The 27,176-nt window shown below is 42.0% G+C and overlaps 1 protein-coding gene and 1 long non-coding RNA gene across 4 annotated transcripts in view; one reads left to right on the top strand and one right to left on the bottom strand.

Moving 5' to 3' along the window:
• extl3 (exostosin-like glycosyltransferase 3) overlaps nt 1-27,176 on the bottom strand; it is a 68,292-nt gene that overhangs the window by 25,059 nt on the left and 16,057 nt on the right. For 2 of the 3 annotated variants that reach the window (XM_052024380.1, XM_052024381.1), the window contains exon 2: nt 786-3,435. In XM_052024380.1, the coding sequence (XP_051880340.1) occupies nt 786-2,918 (2,133 nt within the window). In that variant the 5' untranslated portion in view covers nt 2,919-3,435. Of the gene's footprint in view, nt 1-785; nt 3,436-12,417; nt 12,561-27,176 lie in introns of those variants that run through there. The other variant, XM_052024382.1, reaches the window with a different exon arrangement.
• LOC127574917 (uncharacterized) overlaps nt 1-27,176 on the top strand; it is a 792,285-nt gene that overhangs the window by 762,163 nt on the left and 2,946 nt on the right. The gene's annotated exons all lie outside the window — the stretch shown is intronic.

Raw genomic sequence — 27,176 nt, 5'->3', positions numbered from 1 at the left:
TCAAATCCTGTCATAGATTGCTCCTTCCTCCTGTCCTTCAAGCCTCTGAGATCTCTGCACTCCTCCAATCTCGATGGATCTGCAGTTTTAATTCCTCAACACCAGTAGCCACACCTTCAGCTCAATGAGCCCTGATCTCCAATTCCATTCTGAAACACAGCCACCTGTCTCCACCTTTAAGTTGTGCTTTAAAACCCAATCATTTGGCCAAATCCTTGAAGACTGATCACAGTTCTAATTGTGATGTTGGTCCTCGTTTCCAAATAGGTATACCTTAATATCTGTTTTAGCGACAATATGAAACACTTGGCTATGTTAGTCAGGTAGTTCTATTCTTCTCCTGGGCTCTGAAATTCCAGATAGGAGGGAAACAGTTCTAGGTCACGAGAGGAGGTAAAGGAAAGCAGAATGTGGTGTGTCAAAATTACAATATAACTTTAAATGTTCAAATTCACCCTTAATAACTAGTGGTTTTACCAAAGCAACACAATAATCACAAACCGTCAATCAAATGCAGAGATTTTATCAACAAGACTGCACTCATTCATTCTGCAGATCTCAACTCAGCTAAGGGAGGAACAAAAACAACATGAAAAAAAAATGCATGCCTCTTTGCATACTACTTAAAACTACAGATAAATCAAATGTTAGCCTTCAAGGGTTTAGGGAACCCAATCTCTTTACTACTTTTTAATCTAGCTACACAGAAAGTTACCAATGTAGCATGTACACAAAGGGTTGTTTATCACCACAGCAATAAACCAGAGAAAGGAACATACTCTTACCACAATAGGCACTCCGATCTCAGGCCACACAAGGTCCTCAGATGGCGGCTTGGGAGAGTTCCATACAACAATGACTTTATTCAAATAAGGAAGGCCATTCAGTCTCTCTAAAGAGTTCATCAGGACTTCCTCACGCTCGTAGGTCAACATCACCACTGTAAACTGTTCCCTGGGAACATTCCCGCCCAGAGCAGCCTGGAATTCCTTCCCAGAGCCTCCCGCTCCCCCACCTATTGGCCGGAATCCTGTTCCAGATCCAAGGAACTTGGCCTCAGAGGGCAAGGTGGGGTCAAGTGGTGTGTGCGGGAAGAGGTGGAAGGGTCCAGGGGCAGCATTCCAGGCTCTGTACGTGTCCCGGACAGTGACTGTGAAGTTCCGCAAGTATTTGGGGGAGGCGTAAGGTGGTTCAGTCTCCACAGGCCCCAAGTCCAGGTCTCCAGTGTCTGCCATGTTGGGATCAGTGCCAGCAGCCTTTCCAGTCTTGTGAGGGATCTCTTTGGATGGCTCTTCTGCAATGGGAGCAGCAGGGATTTGTATCCGGGTCCGCACAGTGGACAGGATGGTGCTCAGCACGTTGTCTGAAGTGGAAAAGTACGTCTCCCACAGAAAGCGGCCCTGACGTCTCATGTTGAGCAGATCGCTGTCTGAGATGCTTCTCAAGAGGAAGTGGAGTTCCGTGATGCGTGGTTTCGGCACCACCAGAGCTGCCTCACTCCAGTGTATCATGTCATGGTAGGGCAACTGCACATGTTCCCCAAGGATTACTGGAATGGCTCCAACCTCCAAAGCCTCAAAAAGCCTCATGGAACAACCAGCAGAAGCGATTAGATGGCCATTTCCTGGTGTTATAATTAATACAAAAGTGGACAATTTCAACAGCTCTAGCCTGTCGTCCCGCTCACCACATAGCGCCCACTCAGTCGGTAAGGCAGGCCGAGGCTGGTTCTTGCAGGTGAATTCCACAAGGACCAAGTCCAACTTGCTGTCCTGAACAGCTTTCAAGGTGGCGATGATCCGATCATCATAATCTGCTGGAGTATTGCCCTCGATCTCCTCCTCAAACGAACGAGCCTCCTGCAAACTAGACATAAGCGATTCAAGCTTCTCTCCTTGGAAGCTGAAGAGATATTTCCTTTTCACAGGAACTTGAGGAGGAATCTCCAAAAAGTTGGGCTCAGACATGGCATGGATCAGTGGCGATGGGATGAGATCAAAGCCAGGCCGATACTGAACATCGTAGAAAGTGGACTGGGCAACCATAGCCCTGCCTGTGCTGACATTGTAGAGCAGGTTCTGAGTCTGGGACCTCCTGGACAGATTGATGAGGAGATGATTATGTCCATCGGATCGCCAGTAAGGGAGGGAGCGCAACTGCTTTTCAACTTCAATGGATTTCAGTCCAGATGAATCTTGTAGCTCCCCAACCAAGACCACGTAGACACAGGCAACATTGGGATTGTCTGTAACATAGATGTTAGTCCGAGCAGTCGCCTGGAATGCCTGTTTAATTAGCGGATCGATAAGACTGCTGAACTGGTACTGATCCAGTGGATAGATATAAACTGGAAACCCAGACGTTAGTGGGCACCGAGAGTAATCAAAACAAGAATGCAAGCGACAGCTGTTGGGGGACTTTGGCAACGGGAAGTTGGTCTCATCTTTCTCTGGCAAGAGGCGGATTGGCAGCGAGAGCTTGGGCTGGTTCTGTGCCACCAGCTCTTTGTATGAGTGCTCTGTTTGGCTGATGACGTTCTTGAGCTGAAGCAGGTCCTGCTTGGCATTCTCGATGCTCTTCTTGCACGACTCAATCTTCAGGTTAAGTTTGGCGATTTCAGTGTTGAGCTCCTGCCGCTTGGCTTCGAGCTGGAGCAGCTCCTCGCTGACCGATTCCCGAATGCGGCACAGGTCCTGGACATGTTTGACCTCGCATAGGGCATTGCCAGAACGTGGCTCAAAAATGCGCGGGCCAGAGTCATTGAGGTTGTCAATGGTGGTCAGGTAATAGTGGGCAATCAGTGGGAAGAAAACCAATATGACAAACAGGGTGAAGCTGAGCCAGGTTAACCGGATGCGATTGGACCATCGTAGCATGCATGGTTGCCCTACATTCCCAACACCTCCGTTCCGTAGCATGTTATAAATTGGCAAGAGTTAGGGGGAAAAAGTGTTTAAATTAAAAAAAAAGGAGAGGGGAAGATGACACCCTCTCACAATCACGTTTGATCAGAAGCCATGATAGGGCATTCTCATCTCACTTATTGACCAAAGGGTCATTGTGTACTTTCCTTCAGATATTTTCCATAAGCCGTTTACAATTTACCAATAGAATGGAAATTTCATTTTCTTTCTTTGTCCTTTCTCAAAATGTCTCTCTCCCTTCTCAAGAATGCCAAGCCAATCCAAATCAATCAGTTTCCACCTTCAGCTCTGTTTCCACTGGAGGTGCCACTACCATGATGATGAAGGGTCTCCAAGGACCATAGCAGATTCCTGTCAAGCCGGTTGTCCCCATCGGTGGCTCTCAGCATCTTGAATTGGAAGTCCAACAAGGTATTTACAACTCACAGCCACAGCAAAAAGCAATGGATAATCTTGTCCTCTTCCCTCCCTCATCTCACATTACTTTGGTTTCTGTTGGTAGCATCACCAGCTGCAAAGAAGAGATTTCAGGTTAGAGGTTTCAAACAAATCAAGCACTTGTGCATCACTGGAATTATCTTTAGACAAATAAATCAGTCAAGCTGAGAGCTTATTATGTATGGTTCTCATTCTGTGGTTCAAATTTCTCCATGGTTCCCTATATCTGTAACATGCTCCAGTCCTGTGATGCTTTAAGGTTTCTGCACAATCCTGGTCCCATTGAGATAAAGAACAGATGCTCTTATGCTAACCCTCACCATGCTTTTTCACCCAAAGCTTCCTAAACACAAATCCCACCCCAGTAAAAACATGAAGGACATGCTTGCTCTTTTCAGCATGCAGTTTTATCAAGGAAAACCAGTGAGGTGGGCATTTTTTGACACTCAGGAAGTGGGTAATTTAAGAAACTTAATGGAACACCAGGAGTGGAGGCTGCTCAGGCACACTTTTGATTCTTTATCATTTGGATGTCCTGATGGAACTCTTCAATATCACACAATCTGCTGGAAGGACTCAGCAGGTCGAGCAGCATCTGTGGGAGGAAAGGAATTGTCAATGTTTTGGGTCAAAACCCTGCATCTGGTTTCAATCCGAAATGTTGATGATTCCTTTCATCCCATAGATGCAGCTTGACCTGCTGAGTTCTTCCAGCAGATTGTGTGTTGCTCCAGATTCCAGCATCTGCAGTCTCGTGTCTCTTCAAAATCACCATGGACAAGGCAGTCAACTCAGGCCAAAACAGCTCATCCATACAGAATGCTCCAAAGGTTGTATTATTGCAGAATCCAAACAGTATATATAGCAAATGATTCTAAAGATCACACCTCTAGTGGTCTATCAGAGTGCATTATTTTGTGTTAGTACACTATGCAAATAAGAAACAATATCCACATTGGCTCCTGGTCCAGCAATGCATCAATTTTAACATTTTTAATTTCATGAAGATGCAAGGTTAAGATTTTCATTATCAATCCCTATCAAGTTCTCCATCTCTGACTTCTGACACATTCTCAGTGTCCACTGGACCACCACTGGCAGCCTTACTTCCTGCTGGAATTCCCTGCCTATCACCTCTGCCATCTGCCTGTCTCTGCCTTTCAATAAGACGTTACCTAAACCTAACTTTTTAAGCAAGCTTTTGATCATGTACTCTAGGATGTGGTTTTACATCAAATTTTATTTGCTAACCTCTGAATTCCAATGAGTCTTATAATAAAATACTCATAATCCACCACGTGGCTTTGGAAATCCTGATGGTTCAGCACTGGCTCACAGGAGGCTTACTGCCCCATTCCTTCAGACACACTGGGGCCCTGCTTCTCACATTCCCTCAAAACTCACCTGGTTCTGATTCTCGCACTCCCTTGAAATTTACCGGGTTCACTGGAAAAAGTTATTATTCTACTGTGTGACATCTAAAAAAAAGTGCCATGGACTATCAATAGGGAATAACATCCAATAATCTTGGAAAAATCTGCCAGCTGGGCACTGCCAAAGTCCCAACGTGTCAGATTAATGGAGATTCACTGTCCCATGTTAAAAGATACTCTATGAACATAAGCTATAGTTGCTTTCAATTCTAGATGTACATTTTAATTTAAGGCCTTGATACCAAATCTTGTAGCGTTCCAAATAATTTAGGATATTTTAACCTTTTTAATTCCATTTACTACCTTATACAATTCTGATAAAATCACCAATCAGATGCTTTCTTTCTAGGCTAAGTAGTCCAAGTCTACAATCTTTCCTCAAAACTCTGGCTCCTAACACTGGGGATTGGTCTCAGTTCTTCTGTGCACCGCCTACAGTGGTGGAATATCCATCACATCTTGCTGAAGCAAGATAGGGCCAAGTCTGAATCACACACACTAATTGTGATGTTTCCCGACTTATTTTCTGCTTAATGTTCAACATGCCGCTGGTGTTGACTGTGGCCCTGCATTGGGCATGTCTTAATATTAATCCCACAAAGACTTTTTCTCAGTTTAATGGCTAACTCAGATCTACTGCCATTGAAGTAAAAGAAAAAGACCAAAATCTCTCTTGGCCTCTCAACATTCTTCTTCAATACACATGGCCAAGCTCCAACTCTAATTCGTCTTGGTTGGAACTGCCAGCTGATGGAACGATACAAGAATCAGAATTAAGCCCTTTGCACTGTCATCCAATACCCTCAACATCCCCTCAAGCTCTGTGAAGGCCTTAGTCAGGACAGATCACGTGGCATATCTGCATTAGGTTGGATCATAAAATGAATTCAGTCTTGTGACAAAGCATCTGCACCCATTAGTTTTACTTCTGCTGGGTCACATGCACATAAAAGGAACCTATTATTGAGAAGGTTCACTCACACCGGAAGGGCAAACCCTCAATACCTTATTAATAAAACAATAGTTGGGCTGTGATTGTTAAAGGCCAACGTACTAATGTGTAATTGTTTTTAGTAATGTTCATAATCAGTAAGGCTAAATATAATATGTTTCTAGGAAAGAAATACATTTATATAGTGTCATCTACAATCTCAGAACATTCAAAGTTATTTACAGTCAATAACTGTCCAATTTTTCCAAGTGTAGTCACTGTTGCAATATAGGAAATGTGGTGGCCAATATACACACAGCATGATCTGCAAACACTAATGTCATAATGACCAAATTGTTTATTTTTTTTTTAAAAATGGTGTTGGTGATTCAAAAGTGGTCAGACACAGGAATCTGTCATTATTGCATTTAGTGCCATGGGATTCCATATATATATATTATATCTTTGTGGAGGCAGATGAGGCTCTGATTTCACAGATCTTCTGAGTTACTTCAGACATTGCAGCATTCCCACAGTACTGCACACGGAACATCATCCGAGATTTTCATGCTCAAGTTTCCTCAGTGGCACTTGAACTTATCTAACCCACAGTACTACCACTAAATGGAAAGGCAGTAAAATTACTGGTAATTTGTCCTTTCATGCTCTCTCCACAATTCAATAGGATTGGAATTGGTTTATTATTGTCACATGTATCGAAGTACAGTGAAAAACTTGTCTTGCATACCGTTCATACAGATCAATTCATTACACAGTGCATCGAGGTAGTACAAGGTAAAAATGCAGAATAAAGTGTAACAGCTAAAGAGAAAGTGCAGTGCAGGTAGATAATAAGGTGCAAGGTCATAATGAGGTAGATTGTGAGGTCAAGAGTCCATTTTATTGTACTAGGGAACTGTTCAGTAGTCTTATAAGAGCAGAATAGATCAGAATCAAGAACAGACATCTTGCTTGACATAATATCAAAGTACAATATTATGCGGAAATGTTGTCTGTTTTTGTGCTGCTTGATCTATATTATGTTTATATTTTATGGATTTGTCACAATGACTTCAAATCTGTTCCTACAAACTTGCTGTCAGTACTACATAGCAATTAGGAGAAAACTCAGAAGATCTGTCTGACAAAGGAAGGTATGTTTCATGCTTGCATTTTTACCCTGAACCAAGCTTCCAACCACATAGCAGATAAAAACATCAACTGGTGCCTCTTATATAACCCTCCTCTGGTCCTACCTCAGTCGATATGCTGCTGAAACACTCATCATTTTTACCTCTTGACTCAATCATTCTAATGTACTCATGGCCAACCTTCCTTCTTCCCCAGACTAGGAGTCACCCAAAATTCTGCTGTCTTAGATTGCATCACATACCATTCACCCATCTACAGCAGCCCTCCTGCCCCCATCCCCACCACAATCCCATTTCACAACTCCTCCCAAATCGTAGCAGATTCATAGAAACTTTGAATTTATTATCACCTTCGTTTTCAAATAGTTCAGTGGCTTCACTGCACCCCTCACCTGCTCTTTCCCACCAGCCTATGACATTTCTGCATTTATCCAGCAGGTCTCCTGTGCACCCAAATTTTAAAATTGCTTCACCATTGCTAGTCATGCCTTCAGATGTCTGGCCTTACATTCCACATGCTGTCAAAAGATGTTGGAAGCCTATGCTTATAAAAGCACGTTTAAGTATAATTGGAAGAGGCGTGAGTGGAACATGAATATCTGCATGGACTTGCTGGGTCATATTTCCCATTTCTGTTCTCTCACATTCCATGTAAGGACGCAGTAATCAAGTTATGTCTCAAATAACTCATATACTGTGACCCAACATGGATTTTTTTGGGAAAGAAATTAAATCAAATTTGAGAAAAATCAATACAAACTGCTTTCAACTCTTCCCTGGGGAGCCTATTTTTATAAATTGATGAGCTTTTTAAAAGTGGATACTGGAGTTAAAGCAATAGTGCCTACCTCATTGTCGAGTGGTAACCCAAAAGTAGAGGATGGAAGATTTAAAAAGAGAAAAAAGCAGAAGTGCAAGGTACTGGAACAAATCTCTCACTTTCTGGACAGTTCCATTAATTTCTTCCTCTATGTTCTGCTTGCTGAAAATCTGTCCCCAGAGTTGCAGCAATCCTGTGAGTTCCACACAAAATGCCTACATTCCACATTGTAACACAGACCATCTGCACTGACCAGCTGCCTAACTATGAACAGCTTCACATCTAATCTTAAAATGGCAATTCCAGACATCATTATTTCCCTCACTCCACTTTTCTCATCATTCTGTCAAAAACTGAGAGCTCAAGGGTTGAAGAACTGAACTGCAAAGAAATGGATTCCAAACACATGGAACACATGGTGGGTAGAGGTAATCCAATCACACCATCATTAGGCTTCCTTCACCAACTGTGTTACAATCATTCCATTCAATGTCAGAATTTAACCTCTCTCTCCATCTGGTCCTGACGCAACACACCAGCTTTCAAAGCTCAAGAAATGCTTTCCTATTCTTTACAGTTACTGAACAGCTGGTGATATTACCCACTAATGTGGTCTAGTGGTGCATATCATCAAGGCGATCACCATGAATCTGTTCATTTCTGATTCACATTCTAGTGTGGAAAGAATTACCAGGAAGTAGGTAGCATGGGGAAGAAATAACTGTCTACTGTCAGAAAAATAAAACATGCATTTTCATAATACCAATCACCATCTTAGAACATCTGAAAAATCTTTTTTTTGATGAAATACCCATTGAACTGTGGTCACCGATGTACTGCGCAGGAAACATGCCAGATAACTTGCATTCAGCAAACTCACAAAACCAAGGGTAATAATCAAAACAAAATTCATTCAGAAATATTGTCCAGGATGCCAGTGCGAACTCCTACAGGTGCACCTTTTACATAAACATGACAAGGCAGACCATAAAGACCTCCGAGCCTGCAGTACCATCTCAATGCAGCACTAGGAACAGTGACCTAGAAGATAGTCTAACCTTATTAACCCAATAGCTCCTGACCCAGCAAAGGAGCTACCTACTGACCATGCCAGACACTTACACAGTTCCATACAAATCATCTGATCAAAACCATAGCAATGGGAAAGAGACAACACCTGTTTGGAAAAACGTTCTATACAAATAAACAGTACAGACTGGGAACACCACAATGTTTGATACATAGTCTGCACTGTGGTCTGGTCTCAATGTGGTCAGTTCTCAGGGAAGAGATCAGGGACTACGTTTATGGTCAGTCTTTCTGTCTCACTAGGCAGTCATCTGCTACTGTTTTTGCTGATGTATCAGTGTACTATGTATGATATAGAGTCACACAAGACAGAAACAGGCCCTTTAGCCCAACTCATCCATGCTGACAAAAGTGCGCACCTAAGCTAGTCCCATTTGCCCGTGATTGACCCATATCCCTCTAAACCTTTCCTATCCATGTACTTATCCAAATACTTTGCTAACCTTAAGCATGAATGTGTTTGGATATCTGTAGTAGTTTTATCAGTCACATAAAAAACACATCAGCTCATGAAATGCCATTTGGCTGGCCTCTGGGCTATTCAGAGAAACAGAAAACCTACAGCACAATACAGGCCCTTCAGCCCACAAAGTTGTGCCGAACATATCCCTACCTTAGAAATTACTAGGCTTACCCATAGCCCTCTATTTTTCTAAGCTCCATGTACCTATCCAGAAGTCTCTTAAAAGATCCTATCGTATCCGCCTCCACCACCGTTGCCAGCAGCCCATTGCACATACTCACCACTCTGGGTAAAAAAAAACTTACCCCTGACATCTCCTCTATACCTACTCCCCAGCACCTTAAACTTGTGTCCTCTTGTGGCAACCATTTCAGCCCTGGGAAAAAGCCTCTGACTATCCACTCGATCAATGCATCTCATCATCTTAAATACCTCTATCAGGTCACCTCTCGTCCTCCATCACTCCAAGGAGAAAAGGCCGAGTTCACTCAACCTGTTTTCATAAGGCATGCTCTCCAATCCAGGCAACATCCTTGTAAATCTCCTCTGCACCCTCTCTATGGTTTCCACATCCTTCCTGTAGTGAGGCGACCAGAACTGAGCACAGTACTCCAAGAGGGGGCTGACCAGGGTCCTATATAGCTGTAACATTACCTCTCAGCTCCTAAACCCTGTAACTATTACTGTAACTACAAGTATGGAGAGACCGAGTAAAAATTTTGAAGAAGAGGGCAGAAACAAGCCATGTGGGGCAGATGGTTTATGTTAGCATTTGTAGTCTGCTCAAGATTCTTCCCATCCCTCTTTATCTAACAGAGACATTCCCAAAATTCTGAATGTGTACCTGAGGATACACAAGATACATCTGCAAGGCACACGGGGGAAAAAGTACAATGACAGATCTGTGAAACTGTCGATCTATGGTTGTAGTAGAAGAGTGTGTGGAATTGGAGAGAGAATTGCAGGGGAACAGGAGTGCCCGAGAGAAGATTGGAAGAGATAGTTAATTAGAAAAGATGGTCAGGCACACAGTTGAGTGAAGGAGAGATAACATACAGAGGACAATGGGCATTTATAAGGTTAAAATACAAAATATATAGATAGGGTGCACAGACAGTTGTAAATCTGAGGGCTATGCTATCAAATTTGGGAACTGCTGATATATTTAACTCAATATAATGTTGTATTCATTTAGCTGTTTTTATCTGGCTTCCCCTTTAAATACCATGAATGGTAGGGCACAAGGGAGTGTAATGGAACAGAGGGACCAAAGAGTACAAGTGCATAATTTGTTCAAAGCGGCGTCACAGGTAGACAGGGTGGTGAAAAAGGCATTTTGCAAGCTGGCCTTCATCAGTCAGGGCATAGAGTCATCAGTCAGGGCATAGAGTATAGGAGTTGGGACATTATGTTACAGTTGTGTAAGATGTCGGTGAGGCCAACATTGGTGAGGTTTACAAGGATGTTGCCTGGATTGGAGAGCATGTTGGGTAGTTCCCCTCAACTACTCCCTTGCAACACCAAGTCCCACATTCTAATCACTTGAGTAAAAAAATATTCTTCCAAATTTCCCGCTGCGTTTATCAATCACTGTCATATTTACTGCCTCCAATTCTAGCCTCACCTGCTAATAGAAATCTCCTCCACATCTAACCTATTCAATCCTTTTGTAACTTTAAAGAATCTTCAGGTATGAAGCTAGAATGTGCCTTCCATGGTCGAGTAGCCTGTAGTGCTTTGATCTGCCAGTTTTATACTGATTCTGCCTGGAAATTCAAAAGGTGTGATGGAAAGTCAGTGGGAGGAGGGAGTCAAGGTAAGAGATAATAAAAACGAAAATTAAAATCTTACAACTACCAGCATGACTGTACACACATTTGCTTTCAACAAATGAGATGCAAATCAAGAAAAAAAAGAATCTGTGACAATGATTAGTGAAGATGCAATGATTGGACCTGAGAGGTCCAGGAGATACAACAGCTCTGTTAAGGACACATGCCCAGACTTCGTTTATGAAGACATTAAAAGACACAAGGTTGAAATTCTTTTACCATGTAGTTTATGCTCTCAGCTCTATATGGTCTAGCAGTTCTCAAGGGCAGGAAGCAATTGTTTACTTCTCCATTTATAAAAGAAACCTAGCCATTTGAAGTCTCCCTTTTTAAGACTTGGAAGTTTGAGGTAGGAGAGAATCCCATGTGTAGCAATCACACACAGGATAGCTTTCCTGAAAAACAGCCTTGACAATAGCATGACTACTAAGCAAAACACTAGGAGTCTTACAAATCTGCTCAGTCATTTCACAGAAACTCTATTATACTCAGAGAGTCATAGAGCAATACAGCACAGATACAGGCCCTTCGGTCCAACAGGTCCATGCTGACAACGGTGCCCACTCAGGTAGTCCCAATTTCCCTCTAAGCCCTGCCCCTCCATGTGCCTATCCAAGTGCTTCTTAAATGATACAGTTGTACCTGCCTCAACTACTACCTCAGGCAGGTCGTTCCACATACTCACCACCCTCTGCGTAAAAAAATTTGCCCCTCAGGTACCCTTGAAATCTGTCCCCTCTCACCCTAAACCTATGCACCCTAGTTCTGGACTCTGCTACCCTGGGGAAAAGACTGTTACCGGCCACCGTATCTACGTCTCTCATAATTTTAAACATTTCTATAAGTTTGCCCCTCATTCTCCTACATTCCAAGCAATAAAGACCTAGCCTGGTCAACTTCTCCCTATAGCTCAGGCCCTCTAGTCCTGGCAACATCCTCGTAAATCTTTTCTTCACTCTTTCCAGTTTAACCACGTCTTTCCTATAACAGGGTGATCAAAACTGTACACAGTACTCCATGTGTGGCCTCACCAACATCTTACACAACTGTAACATAATGTCCCAACTCCTATACTCTATGCCCTGACTGATGAAGGCCAGCTTGCAAAATGCCTTTTTCACCACCCTGTCTACCTGTGACGCCGCTTTCAACAAATTATGCACTTGTACTCCTTGGTCCCTCTGTTCCATTACACTCCCTTGTGCCCTACCATTCATGGTATTTAAATCCATTTGCCACTCCTCGGCCTACTTCCCAAAATGATCACCCCGTAATCTACAATAACCTTCTTCACTATCAACAACACCTCCTAATTTCATGTCATCTGCAGACTTACTTGAGTGATCTCCCCGTCCTTATTTTTGATTTTCTTAAAAAGACAGCTGATTCAAGGATATCCTGAGTCAGAAGCTCCTGCTTCAAGTCCCTTTCCAAAGATTTGGCAGGAAAACCTAGGGAAAAGCTCCTGCTCAGTGCAGAAGCAGCACTGCAATATCGGAACACTGGCTACAAAGGAGTGCCACATAGTCAGAGGATTAGTATTGAGGCATCTTTACATCATTCGATGTGCTACACCCAATAATTAAAGAGGGAGGACACCTATTGTTTCATCTAATGAGTTAGGTGAAATACCTAAATATATATTTTGAAATACCTAATCAGTTTCACCTATTAGATTCTTCTCAATTGGTCTCCCCCTTCTACATCTCTCTATTGTTCCATAAAATTGATATTTTTGTCGACTTATACCTGGGAGTCCATCCCATAAACCAACCACATTCTGCTGTTTGTATCCTAACTTGCACCAAGTCCCATTCAGTATCAGTCTTGTCCTTGCATCAATGAACATTGACTCCTGGAAAATTACACTAAGGATTTTTAAAATTCTCAATGTTCAATACTCCACCACCCAAGCATTCCCATCTTTGAAACCTTCTTCAGCCTTACAACTCTCCAAAACTTCTGCAATTATTCTGGCTCTTGTGCAATTCCAAATTTATTTGCTCCACCTTTGGTAGTCATAAAAGCTGTCATACAAACTCTTGCACAAAGCTGTTTTTTTCTGAAATTTCCTCCCTAAACTTTTCTGACACTATTCCTCCTTGAGAAGACTCTTTTGACCATTTTAGCTCACCTGCTCCAATCTTCCTTATGTGATTCAATGTCAATCTCTTGATAATATTCCAGTGAGATGCTCTGGAACAGTTCATTATACTAAACAGACAGTATAAATATGTTGTTGTTGATACAGAATTTCCTGATATTGATATGTAATTTTCCTCATCAATTAATTCTCGTCTCCCACCTAGAGGATCTACAAAGGTGTTTTACTGAATGGTACCCGTTGAGGGACTTCAGTTATGTGGAGAGGATGGAGAATCTGAGATTTGAGCAGAGCTGATTAAGGACCAAACTGAATGGAGGGGTTCAAAATTATAGAGGAAATTGAGAAAGAGAAACTTTCTCAGCAAGAGGCTGGGTAACTAAAAATATGAAGAGATGACTTTCTTTTCCCCCTTCAGTAAGTTGTTATAAACTGGAATGGGTTGTCCCAAAAAAATGGTGAAAACAGATTCAATAGAAAACTTTCAAATGGGAATGCTTGGAGGCGAAATAATACCGGGCTATAGGGAAAGAATAAGAGGAAACAGGATTAATTGTTTAGCTCTTTCAAGGAACTGCCTTGTGCTGTGTGATCTTTTGCACAAATCTATTTATTTCAGGAAGTTATAGTATTTTTATGTCGTACACTATACCTGCTGTGGCAAAAACAACAAATTTCACGATATTGTCAGTGATAATAAACCGGATTCTGATAACTTTGTTTAAAAGCTGTTTTCAGGTATCTCTAAAAACCAGATAACCCTCCCAAGTACCACCTTTCAATAAAGCCACCCAAAGTTTACCATGCTTCACCATAACACAAGCTCTCGCACCAGTTTGTAAAGATAGAGAGTCAGATTGACACAGTATTGAAAAAAGGCCATTTGGCCCATTAAGTCCACGTCGATCTTCAAGCAGCCATTTTCACCAGTCCTATGCTGATGCCATTTTATTCTCCACACATTCACCATCAACTCCCTGTCAGATTCTACCACTCACCTCCACACTAGGGGCAATTTACAGTGGCCAATTTAACCTACCAACCCACACATCTCTGGGATGAGGGAGGAAACCAGGAGCACCTGGGAGGATACCCATATGGTCACAGGGAGAACGTGCAAACTCCACGCAGACAGCACCGGAGGGCGGGATTGAACCCGGGTTGCTAAAGCTGTGAGGTAGTGGCCCTACCAGCTGCGCCAATATCTCAGCTGGCAAGAATACTGGTTGAATAAAGATCGTGCTACAATGTCCTTAGCTCTGGTAATACAGCCTGGAAGCAAAATGCTCTCAAACTCTCTTTCTGATCAATCATGCACAACTTTGAACAAGACTCTCATTTATCATGCAGAGCAAGTAACCAAAGGACACATTGCACAGGCAGGCAGGAACAGGTCTGCTTTAAAGCAGCAGCTTCTTAAACATGCATATGCTCAAGAGGGAGAAGAAATATCCAAAGCCATGAAAAGTTGAAGAAAACACAGAATTAACACCAAATGGGACCTCTCTTCTCGTGATAAGAGTGCTTCAAAACATTCAAGAGGTTTATGTTGATAAAGCATTTCCATCTGCACGAGTCTAAAACAAGGGTATATTAATATAAGAGAACCTCTATCAGAGCAAATGAATTTAATAGGAATTGTCATGACACAGATTGGCGAGATTGTGAAACTCAATCAGAAGGAAGCAAAGCAGACAGTGTGGAGGCAATTAAGAGTTCAGATGAACACAAGGGAGGAAGTAATAGAAGGCTGTGAGGGCAGAGAAGGAAAGTAGTCATTACAATGGGAGTTATTTTTAAATACAGACACAGGCTGGATGGTCCAGTGGGCCATTCATATGCTGCCTAATCTATTTAGTTCCATGTAATTGCGCACAGTATGGGTCTCTGAAAGCCCCAGCACTGCGGTGGGATCAAATGCTGATGGGCACAATTGGGGATGGGGGTGGAGCAGAGACTCACCAAAACACCACCTGGGACTAAATGGGCTCTGTTACAACAAGTGACATGAAACCAACCATGTACATCTTTGAATGCAGAAGTATAGCAGACTGACGTTACGAAGCAATTAATCAGGCAAAAACCAAAAAACACCCCTAACAACTGTTGAAGCTGGGGAACATTTCAAAATTTCTAAACTGAGGTGGGTATATGATTTTTATCATGCAAGGGTAGTAAGGGCTACAAACCAAGACTGGTAAATTAAAATACATTGACTAATTGAACAGACATTTTCTTATCATATTTAGAATTACAGCAGCCTAGGTGTTCAGTTACTGGTCTAATACTTTACAGGCCTAGTTTACGGATACAAGGATAAAAGTTCAAATCAACTTAATTTCAATGCATTGAATTAAATGAACATGGAATAACATACCAGAACCAACTATATACAGTGGCATGCAAAAGTTTGGGCACCCCTGCTCAAAATTTCTGTTACTGTGAATAGTTGAGTGAGTAGAAGATGAACTGATCTCCAAAAGTCCATAAAGTCAAAGATGAAACATTCTTTTCAACATTTTAAGCAAGATTAGTGTTTTGTACAATTTTAGAGCGTAAAAAGGAAAGGAGCACCATGCAAAAGTTCGGGCACCCAAGAGATTTGAGCTCTCAGATAACTTTTACCAAGGTCTCAGACCTTTAGCTTGTTAAGGCTATGGCTTGTTCACAGTCATCGTTAGGAAAGGCCAGGTGATGCAAATTTCAAAGCTTTATAAATAACCTGACTCCTTAAACCTTGTCCCAACAATCAGCAGCCATGGGCTCCTCTAAGCAGCTGCCTAGCACTCTGAAAATTAAATAAATGATGCCCACAAAGCAGGAGAAGGCTATAAGAAGATAGCAAAGCGTTTTCAGGTAGCCGTTTCCTCAGTTCGTATGTAATTAAGAAATGGCAGATAACAGGAACGGTGGAGGTCAAGTTGAAGTCTGGAAGGACCAAGAAAACCTCCTGAGAGAACTGCTGGTAGGATTGCTAGAAAGGCAATCAAAACCCCTGTTGATTACAAAAGACCTTCAGGAAGATTAGCAGACTCTGGAGTGGTGGTGCACTGTTCTACTGTGCAGCGACACTATGCACGAATAGGACCTTCATGGAAGAGTCAGAAGAAACCTTTCCTGCATCCTCACCACAAAATTCAGTGTCAGAAGTTTGCAAAGGAACACCTAAACAAGCCTGATGCATTTTGGAAACAAGTCCTGTGGACTGATGAAGTTAAAATAGAACTTTTTGGCCGCAATGAGCAAAGGTATGTTGGAGAAAAAAGGGTGCAGAATTTCATGAAAAGAACACCTCTCCAACTGTTAAGCACGGGGGTGGATCAATCATGCTTTGGGCTTGTGTTGCAGCCAGTGGCACAGGGAACATTTCACTGGTAGAGGGAAGAATGAATTCAATTAAATACCAGGAAATTCTGGAAGCAAACAAACATTGCACCATCTGTAAAAAAGCTGAAGATGAAAAGAGGATAGCTTCTACAACAGGATAATGATCCTAAACACACCTCAAGATCCAGAATGGACTACCTCAAGAGGCACAAGCTGAAGGTTTTGCCATGGCCCTCACAGTCCCCTGACCTAAACGTCATCGAAAATCTGTGGATAGACCTCAAAAGAGCAGTGCATGCAAGATGGCCCAAGAATCTCACAGAACTAGAAGCCTTTTGCAAGGAAGAATGGGCGAAAATCCCCCAAACAAGAATTGAAAGACTCTCAGCTGTCTACAGAAATCGTTTACAAGCTGTGATACTTGCCAAGGGGGGTGTTACTAAGTACTGAGCATGCAGGGTGCCCAAACTTTTGCCTCGGGCCCTTTTCCTTTTTTTGTTATTTTGAACTGTAAAAGATGGAAATAAAAAAGTAATCTTGATTAAAATATTAAAGAAATGTGTCATCTTTAACTTTATGCCTTTTGGAAGTCAGGTCATCTTTTACTCACTTAGCTATTCACAGTAACAGAAATTTTTGACCAGGGATGCCCAAACTTTTGCATGCCACTGTAACTACAAAACATTTGGTAAAAAACATCTGATTTGCAATCAGATATCCTTACACAGTCTATATAGTTATGATTCCAGATGCACAGGAATCTGGGGTTTGACTCTCAGCTGTCCTATAAAATAGCCCAGTAAGCTACCCAGTGATATCAAATTATTACAAATAAACTCCACGACAATGGCAGAAAACCCAGCCTTGATTTGCTTTCTAAATTCAGAAAGAAAAAGGCAGAGTTCCTCAGGACAATGTCCAAGGTCCAAACATTTTCAGCACTTCAACAGTGACCTTTCCTCCATTAGGCTGGACTTGAAAGTGTTCATTGATGATACAGTGCATAGTTCCTGTTTTAACTTCTCAGATGATGAAACAGTCTTGTTTTCCTGCAGCAAGATTTGGACAATATTCAGGTTTGAGCTTATAAATGATGACATAATATTTGCACCACACCAAGTGGCTGGCAATGACTATTTCCAATAACCGAAGTGAAACCAGCTTCCCTCAAACTTCTCCCATGCTATGAGATTCATTACTTTCACTGAAGAGGCAGCTGTGGGCCAAAAATAAGCAGCTTTCTACCAGCTCCTCAAAGCCAACAAGGGATGAGCAATAAATACACAACCATCACACCAACACCCAGAAAGCTAAAAAAAAAGTTTAAGCACAAGTGTGATTCTTTAACTCCAGCTGCTCTAAGAGGAAGTGATTGAGACAGGAACAAACAACAACATTTAAAAAACATTTGGACAGGTACATAGGTTGGGCCGAAGGGCCTGTTTCCATGCTGTATTACTCTATACTAGTTACAACTGAATGTGATAATATGGGATGTTCCTACACCTCCTCCATATTTCTCACACTCACACTGGCCAATCAATTCAATTTGGGCAGTGGTTCAGTACTGGGAAACTAAATGACACTGTATAATTCCCTGATTCCAGAATTTAACACCTCCCATTTGTAGGGAGTCATTGAGGGACATGGCATCCTTGTAGATGCCCATTTACATTCCCTACATTTTCTGTGGAGTTGACTTCCTCCTTCTGTCGCTCTATCCTGCACAATTCCTTTCACTCTCGCTCTTCTCTTCCCTTCCCACTATTCTCTGCTCACCACCAACTCTACACCACTTCCTTTCTTATCCCTTTCCCACCACTGTTCCCAGCTTTGCCCTCCCATCACCCTGCCACTCCCTCCCTCTACATATCCCTTTTCCCCATCTCTCTCATTGTCCCTTCCCACCTCAGCCATCCCCCCCTTTCCCTTCTCTCCCTCCCTGCCATCCTTCACACACCTCCCTCTCATCTCCTCCCCCCCCCCCCTACCTCCTCCATCAAAAGTCCTTACTCTTGCCTTCTTTCCCATTGTATTTTCCTCCATGTCAAATACGATTCGTCAGTCCACAGGCATTGGTAGTAAATACAGCTGGAATGGAAAGCTGTTCAAATCTTGGTGTTACCCTGTGTGCCTCCATAGCTATAAGCTGGATCCAGCTGTTGAATTCTCTATTTTATAACCAGGCTGTGCTCCACATAACAATTTCCCCAGTTCTTTGAGCTCATTGGTTGAAAGATGTTCGGGAATGCTTTTCTTGCAATCTATGCCCCTAGTGAATTGCATTAGGAAAGAGCAAATGGTCCATAAAGTGACTGCAAATGCTCTCCAGCAGCTTTTCTGGAGGCTGATTTTTTCCAAGGCAATTGTCCTCACCTCCAACTCATCCTAGAGGAAGTAGTTTCTCTACATATCTTGTGCATCTTTTAGGGATTCTGAACATCTCAATTAATCATGCCACAATCTTCCATACTCAAGGGAATACAACCTCAGTTCATATAAACCTCTTTCCATAACTTAATGTTAAGGTTGGGACTCAAAGCATCCTTCCTGAGCAATGTAAACTAAAAGATCACAGATGCTGGAAATCTGAAATGAAACAGATGATGCTGGAAATACTCAGCATATCAAGTAGCATCTGTGGAGAGAGAAACTGATAATGTTCCGAACCTTCACCTGAAGAATATAATGGAGGTGGGATGAAAGTTCATCAACCAGAAACTTAAACTCTGTATTTTCTCTCTCTACACCTACAGATGCAGACTAATCTGCTGAGTATTTCCAGCACTCAGTTTTAATATCCTTCCTTGTTGTAACTCAATAATTTTTTGTGTCCTTTCACTTTCTGTACAAAGTCCAAAAGGTGAAACAGAATAGGAGAAGGTGAGCAACAGGAAAGATTTATCCAAGGATACTCTGATGTATCACTTATAGTTCAAAGGCCCTCTTCATTGAAACGCTTGAGGCGATAGTCAATTGATTATGACTAAATGCTTGATAAAGTGCTTGATTTACTGCAGTGCTCTGGGGCATGAATCATTGGACTGACCGTTATGCGCTGGTCAGGAACACTACTAAACTGGTTTATTTTCCCTTTAGGTTGTTCACACAAAAGAACAGTTTCAATAACTCTTACCCTGAAATACTACTGAAACTAAAGGAATTTTTTCTATTGAGTTCACATTTGGCTTAACCGAACACGGTGTAACTTTATAACCGGCTTTGAATAGATTTGTTCACTGTCTGTCCTGAAAACTGATGTTTTACTGTGCTTACTTCTTCCCCATCAGTTTGGAGAGATTATTCTTCCTTTCTAAAGTCTGACATGAAAAAATTTATGGGTTTTCCTACGCAAGTCCAAATAGTCATGTGAACTCTCCATGGTGCTGGCTGATGTGGCCTTCTTAGGGGTTTGCCCATATTGTAAAGGACACCCATCTCTCCCATCATCCCTCGTCTCTTGCTTGCTTTCCCCAACATCCTCTCCTTCCTCTTTCATTCTTCCCACTACTCATCTCCTTCCTTCCTTAGACACAAGAGATGCTGGAATCTGGAGCAACACACACACACACAAAATGCTGGAGGAACTCAGCAGGTCAGGCAGCATCTATGGGGGGAAATAAACTGTTGACGTTTTGGGTCGAGACCCTTCATCAGGACTGGAAAGGAAGAGGGCAGAAGCCGGAATAAGTAGTTCGGGGGAGGGGGAGGAGGAGGAGCACAGGCTGGCAGGTGATAGGTGAGTCCAGGTGAAAGGGGGAAAGTAAGTGGGGGGGGGGGAGTGAAAGGGAGTTATGTAAGAAGCTGAGAGGTGATGGGTAGAAGATGCAAAGGGCTGAAGAAAGAGGAATCCGATAGGAGAGGATTCTCACCTGGACTCACCTATCACCTGCCAGCCTGTGCTCCTCCCCCTCACTCGAACTCCTTATTCCGGCTTCTGCCCTCTTCCTTTCCAGTCCTGATGAAGGGTCTCAACCCAAAACGTCGACTGTTTATTTCCCTCCATAACTGCTGCCTGACCTGCTGAGCTCCTCCAGCATTTTGTGTGTGTTGCTCCTTCCCTCCCCAGCTCCCAACTGTTTCTTTACCCTTCCCCACTTGATCTTTTCATCTGTCCTTTCTCTTCTCCATCCTATTACCTGTATCTGTTGGAATCTAGGTTGGCTTACACAGAATCTTAAAGTATTAGGCAGCTACGTTAATAACTTAAGCCACTGGCATTAAAGAGTTAATATGACAACACAACAACTTGAGAACTCAGAAGGATATTACGTCTGAATCCACAAGTTGCAGAAAACTGGGTGGTTTAAGGACAAATCAGCAGGTATTTTGGCACCTCTGTGTTATGGAAAGGTATTGGCAAGAGGAATATAGATTGCCTAAAGAGGCAAACCAATTGATGAGGTATCAGATTACATTCAGTGCAAATATCTGAGCATAAATGCATTGAAATGTAGAAAAATTCTGAAGCAGCAAAGATTCAGAACATCCAGTGTTTTTATATCTGACATTGCATTAGGTTGAAATGGGGTAGCAGTTAAGACATCAAAAGAAACATCATTTTGGAAGTTTAATTAAAACTTCCTGTTGGGTGAAAACATATCTTGGGGCAACAGGAGATGCTTAATATTTCTGAAACACATTCTCAAGTGAAACATAAATTAATGGTTTTGCCATGGTGGTTTGTCAGAGCCCAAATTTCTACTGTTCTCAAGGTGAAGCATTTCTTAAGTTCTGGCCCAACTTTATGCCCCCTGGCCTTAGACACTGCAACAAGCAGAAAAAGTTCTCTTTTAGGTTGACATAGTATTTTGAAAACTTCAATTACTAACCCCTTAGCCTTCTAAATTATTGGGAATAGATGATTAGACTGATCAACTTTTCAATTAATTTAGTCCTTGGGATCCAGGCAATATTCTGGTAAATCTACATGACAGTCCTTCTGAGTCAGATATACTCCTCCAACAAAAATATTCTCAGTAATCCAAGTGTGGTTTAAGTAGGGCTTTAAATAGCTACAGAATAAGTTCTAACATGTTGTATTTCATTCCCCTATTCCATTAGCCTTTCTCATTTATTTCAACGCCAACATTTAAATGGTGTATATAGACCTCATCCCCACCCCATCCTGCTTCAAGCCTCTTCAGAATTTCACCGTTTCTAGTTTTTCATCATTTAGAAGGTGCTTCAATTAATTATTTACAGGTCAAAGATGGATAACCTCCATTCGACAAGTTTTTCCATTCATTATCTAATAATAATAATATCTTTTTAATTTCATGCTTTCATCCACATATTATCACCCGTCACTATTTCTTTGACAACCTTGGATACGTGGCATTCTATCCCATTATCCAAGTAGTTTTTTAAAAATCACTGGGATTTTTGCAATCAACCATACTACCTGTGTACACTACAAATCACATCCTGCATTTTAAATACTGCTCATTATCCCCTGTCTCTTGCCTTAGCCAATTCCTAGTGAATCAATAACTTGTCTCACATTCCACAAGCCTTCTAACATAACCAGCAGGCGCTTTGACAGGGACTTCATCAAGGATCTATGTAAATATCATCCAGAGACACTGCTTCATCTCCTACTATCTATTCCGAAAATTCTCAAGGTGACCTCCTACTCAAGTCAGCCTGTCCCTATCTACAAACTCTAGCAATTTCCCAAAAAGCCAACACCAAGCTAACTAATCTATAAATCCAAGGGATCCTCCTCTCATCCTTCATGAAGAGAAAACTGTTGTCAAATCAAGAACTTTAAAAAAGAATTGTATTTCAGGTATCTACATTTTTTCCATGAAGTCCTTAGATAGAAACCATCTGGTACCGGAGATACATCAATCTTTACATAGAAAATTACACCACAGGAACAGGCCCTTTGGCCCCACCATGTCTGCGCCAACCATGATGCCAAATTAAACTAATCCCATCTGCCTGTGCATCGTTTGTTTCTCTCTATTCCCTGCCTGTTCATGTGCTTACCTAAATGGTTCTTAAATGAAAGTGGCCTCTCTAGTGCTACTTTCTTCATTGCTTACGTTTGTCCCTGTCCCCTATCAATAATTAGTTTCGTGGAGATATCCAGGTTCTATCCTCTGCCTCCATCATCAATATACATCTGCCATTTTCTGCATTTACATTATCACAACTGTTCAGAGCCAACAGTAATATTTTGTAAGTTCCTATCCATATTCCCTCGTTGTTCACCTGGCCCTTGTAATCTTTCAATTTTTGCTTATTTATTTGCTCCCTGTCACCTGCATTTACACTTTTTTTTATACTTTGTACTCTGTACTAACTCAATGTAACTGCACCGTGTAATGAATTGACCTGTATAATCGGTATGCAAGACAAGTTTTTCACTGTACCTCGATACAAGTGACAATACTAAAGCAATACCAATACTTTTACTTAATGTTGACTGTATTTTTTGTAGCTTTGGCTGTCATTTTTGCCCCTTGGAGATATAAACTGTCTCCACATCACTTTTCTCTAAACTTAGAGTTACTGTGTCCAGTTCTGGTCGCCTCATTATAGGAAGGATTGTGGAAATGTTGGAAAGGGTGCAGAGGAGATTTACCAGGATGCTGCCTGGTTTAGAGAGTATGCATTATGAGGAAAGACTAAGGGAGCTAGGGTTTTACTCATTGGAGAGAAGGAGGATGACAGGAGACATGAGAGAGTGTACAAAATATTAACAGGAATAGAGTGAGACAGCCAGTGCCTCTTTTCCCCAGGGCACCAATGCTCAATACAAGAGGGCATGGCTTTAAAGTAATGGGTGGAAAGTTCAAGGGAGATATCAGAGGAAGGTTTTTTTTTTACCCAGAGAGTGGTTGGGGCATGGAATGTGCTGCCTGGGGCGGTGATGGAGGCAGGTACATTGGTCAAATTCAAGAGATTACTAGAGAAGCATATGGAGGAATTTAAAATAGAGGGATATGTGGGAGGAAGGGGTTAGGTAGTCTTAGGCGAGGTTTAAAGATTGGCACAACATTGTGGGCCGAAGGGCCTGTATTGTGCTGTACTGTTCTATGTTCTATACACAAGTTCCACTAATTTATTTACAAATATGTAGCTGATTCTTTATCATTGCTATGTCTACATCCTAGAACACCCAACCCGGCAGCACTGCAGGAGTACCTTCACCAGCAGTTCACCACTACCATCTCAAGCGCAAGAAGGGATGGACAATAAATGCCAGCCTTACCAGAGATGCCCAGCTCCTGAAAGTGAATCAAAACTGGGTTGGTAATTACTGTATCTTGCCTCAAGGTATAACTAGCAGCTCGGAATGCCCACTGAACAAACAAGGGAGCTTAAACTTGTCCAAGCAGGCAGCTCAGACATTGGATTCCAGACTAACAAAATATGATAAAAGAGAATTAAACTGGCATAACATTAGTGTTTGCTGCTGCAATAGCACTTCTCAGCAAGAATGAGCTTTTCCGACACCCATCTTCTGGAGTCATTTCCTGTGAAAGATGAAAGTATTGTACCTTCACATCTGGTAATCAAAATAAAAACAGATTTAATACTAGTCAAATGCCAAACAGATAGGGGAGATCTTGCATCCATCTTGGGATGTGTCAGCCCTGATCTAACAGGGTCCAGTCACAGAACTGTACCAAATGACTATGGGACCATATTTGCTCCAGCAAGTACTTTTCTCCAGCTGTAGTTACGGTCACAGGAATGGGGAAACCCCTTGCATTAAGTTGTCATGTTCAATGTGCTAATGAACAAAACAAAATGATGAAATCTCTTTTCTGCAGACTTCAATTCATAAACTGGCTGAAATTATATATTTCTTTATTACTCAATTTCAAAATTTGCTTTGCAACTCACCAAATTTTGTCAGGTTTTGAAAACTCCTTTACATTAGTCTCAGAGGACTGACAGATATGTAGCAGACTGTGAGACACACACAGATAGAAAAGGGTGGACTGAACAAATATTAAAACAGAAACCCTGGAATTGGTTATCAAATAGGTTTACATTTCACATGTGGCCTATTTAGAGAACTACTAGTTCTGATAAGAGTCAGCAGTCTATAGTAAACCTGCCAAATCCCTCCAAGGATACAGACTAATTCAGTGAATTTTCCCAGCATTGTTGCATTTTATCTCTGGCTGGACACAATCTTGGCTGAAGGATGTGAAGCAAATTAACAAAAGCCTGAAGATTATGGGAAACACAGGGTAGAGATTCCAACATATGTAGTCAGCCAAGTAGAGATTCCAACATATGTGGTCAGCCAGAAAAACACTTTATAGCTAACTGTCCCGATAAAGTAACGCTCAATATTATTTACAAAAAACTCTCCACTCACCTCAAATCTTTTTCTATAAACTGGTGCCATTGGACTTTTCGCATCTAACCAATAAAGCCAAAGGATCTTGGCCTAATCTCTTGTCCGAAAGATGGCATCTCCAGCAGTGCACCACTCCCTCAGTACTTCACTGGGATTCTGAGTCATGGATTACGTGCTCAAGTCCCAAAACCACAAGCCAATTTTACCAATTCCACGGCTTTTGGATCAAAATCACAAACTTGTTTTAGCCATGGTCACAGCGCAGGATACAACAGAACGTTTTATTTTCAAAAATAAACTTCATAATAAGAAATCTATATAAAGGAAGAACACAGTGCAAAATACAAAAGCTTAACATTCATGGTTGTTACATTCAATAGTGTAAAACTTGGGGAGAGAAAACCACACACAAACATAGCACCATTGCCACTTATGTGGCTCCCTGAGGTGATACACCTTTCATTGCTCGAGGGGCTTCCCCAACCTACTCAGCCCCTCCATGTGCGGTAGTGGAAGGAGCCCAGACTGTGGTCTTTCCCACAGAGCCTTTGCATTAGCTGCACCGAGCTTCAGTGCGTCCCTCAGCACAGACTCCTGCAGCCTGGAATGTGCCAGTCGGCAGCATTCCCTCACGGACATCTCACTATGCTGGAAGACCAGCAAGTTTCAGGCAGAGCAAAGGGCATCCTTCACCAAGTTGATGACCTCCCAACAGCACTTGATGTCTGTCTGTGTGTGCCCGGGAACAGCCCGTAGATCAGAGAGTCCTCTGTCACGCAGCTGCTGGCGATGTACTGGGACACGGACCTTTGCATCCTTCTCCACACCCTCTCAGCAAATCCACAGTCTGCAAAGAGGGGGGCTGACTGTTTCTTCCCCATCGCAGCCATCCCGAGGACAGCGTATGTTGGGGGTGATATATCGTCTGTAGAGGAATGCTCTGACTAGGAGGGCTCTCTCATCACCAGCCAAGCGAGGTCTTTGTGCTTGTTGGTCAGATCTGGCGATGTGGCATTCTGCCATATAGTTTGAACCGTTTGCTCCGGGAACAAACCCACAGAATCCATAGTGTCCCTATCCCACCGTGTCTGAAGTACATTCTGCGCTGACCACAGGCTGATGGACTTGTGGTCAAAGGTGTTTACTTGGACAACAGAATTGCTCAACTGACAAGTACGCTGTCCAGGATGGAAATGAGTGGGGACCTTGAAATCCACACCCTTAGGGTTGGCTACACAAACATCTTACAGAAAGCAGTTTACTACCACCTTATCATGGCAACTGAACTGGGCTGAGCAGCATAGCCCATTTTATGAGAATTAATTTAAAAACTACACACAGTAATCTTCCATGGCCATTCTGACTACAACATTGGTAGAATCTTAGACTGAATTTCCACCCAACAATTTAAGTTTCACAGAAAAAAAAAGTATGTCCATTGAGTAATGGTTGCAGCTCTGTATAAAATCTTTAAACAATATACATTTTTGACCATTTTGTATAAATGCACAGTGTATCACTGTCTCTAAAGAAATACAATCCAAAATCTCACCTGAAGAAAAAGGAATAAATTGTCAACACAGTCTAAAGTGGGCAATTGTCAATAAAGTTCAGCAAATGTTGTGGGAAGCAAATTCTAGAGTGTATCCTGACCCTTAGTACAAGACAGTACACCATCTCTAGGATGGCAATGTTCCAAAATCTAACCTGTTTGGCACCTCCATTTATACAAAATGACTTTAGAATTCTTAGAAGGAAAATAAGCCATTTGATCAAAGGATTTGCACTGATAGCTATCCTTCACAAAGTTTCCTCCCACCTTCTACTTTTCTACTTCTTTCCTCATATTCTAAACAAGGTTTCCTTCAAATACATTTATGCTATTAGCCTCTACTATTTCTTGTGGTAGCAAGAACATTCACATCTACAACGACAATGGGGCTCAGTGTGCAAGTCCTCAGAACAAAGCCAAGGTATTTGCAGCCATATTCATCCAGAAATGCCAAGTGGATGATCCTTCCCTACTTCTTCCTGAGATCCCCACCGTCACAGAAGTCAGTCGTCAGCTAATTCAATTCACCTCGTTATACCAAGAAATGACTCAAAGCACTGGATACAGCGAAGGATATGGGACCGGGTGACACCTCAACTGCGGCACAGCAAGACTTGTGCTCCAGAACGCCTCCAGCCAAGCGATTCCAGTACAGTTGTAGCATTGGCATGTACCTGAATGGAAAAGTGCCCAGGTATGTACTGGTTACAAAAGGGCAGGACAAATCTAATCTAGTTAAATACTGCTAATTAGACTAGTCTCAACTTTTTTGTTTTAAATCAATAT

This window comes from Pristis pectinata, chromosome 10 (assembly GCF_009764475.1).
Source record: "Pristis pectinata isolate sPriPec2 chromosome 10, sPriPec2.1.pri, whole genome shotgun sequence".
Classification (NCBI taxonomy): Eukaryota; Metazoa; Chordata; class Chondrichthyes; order Rhinopristiformes; family Pristidae; genus Pristis; species Pristis pectinata.
This window is presented reverse-complemented; position numbering and strand designations above follow the sequence as displayed.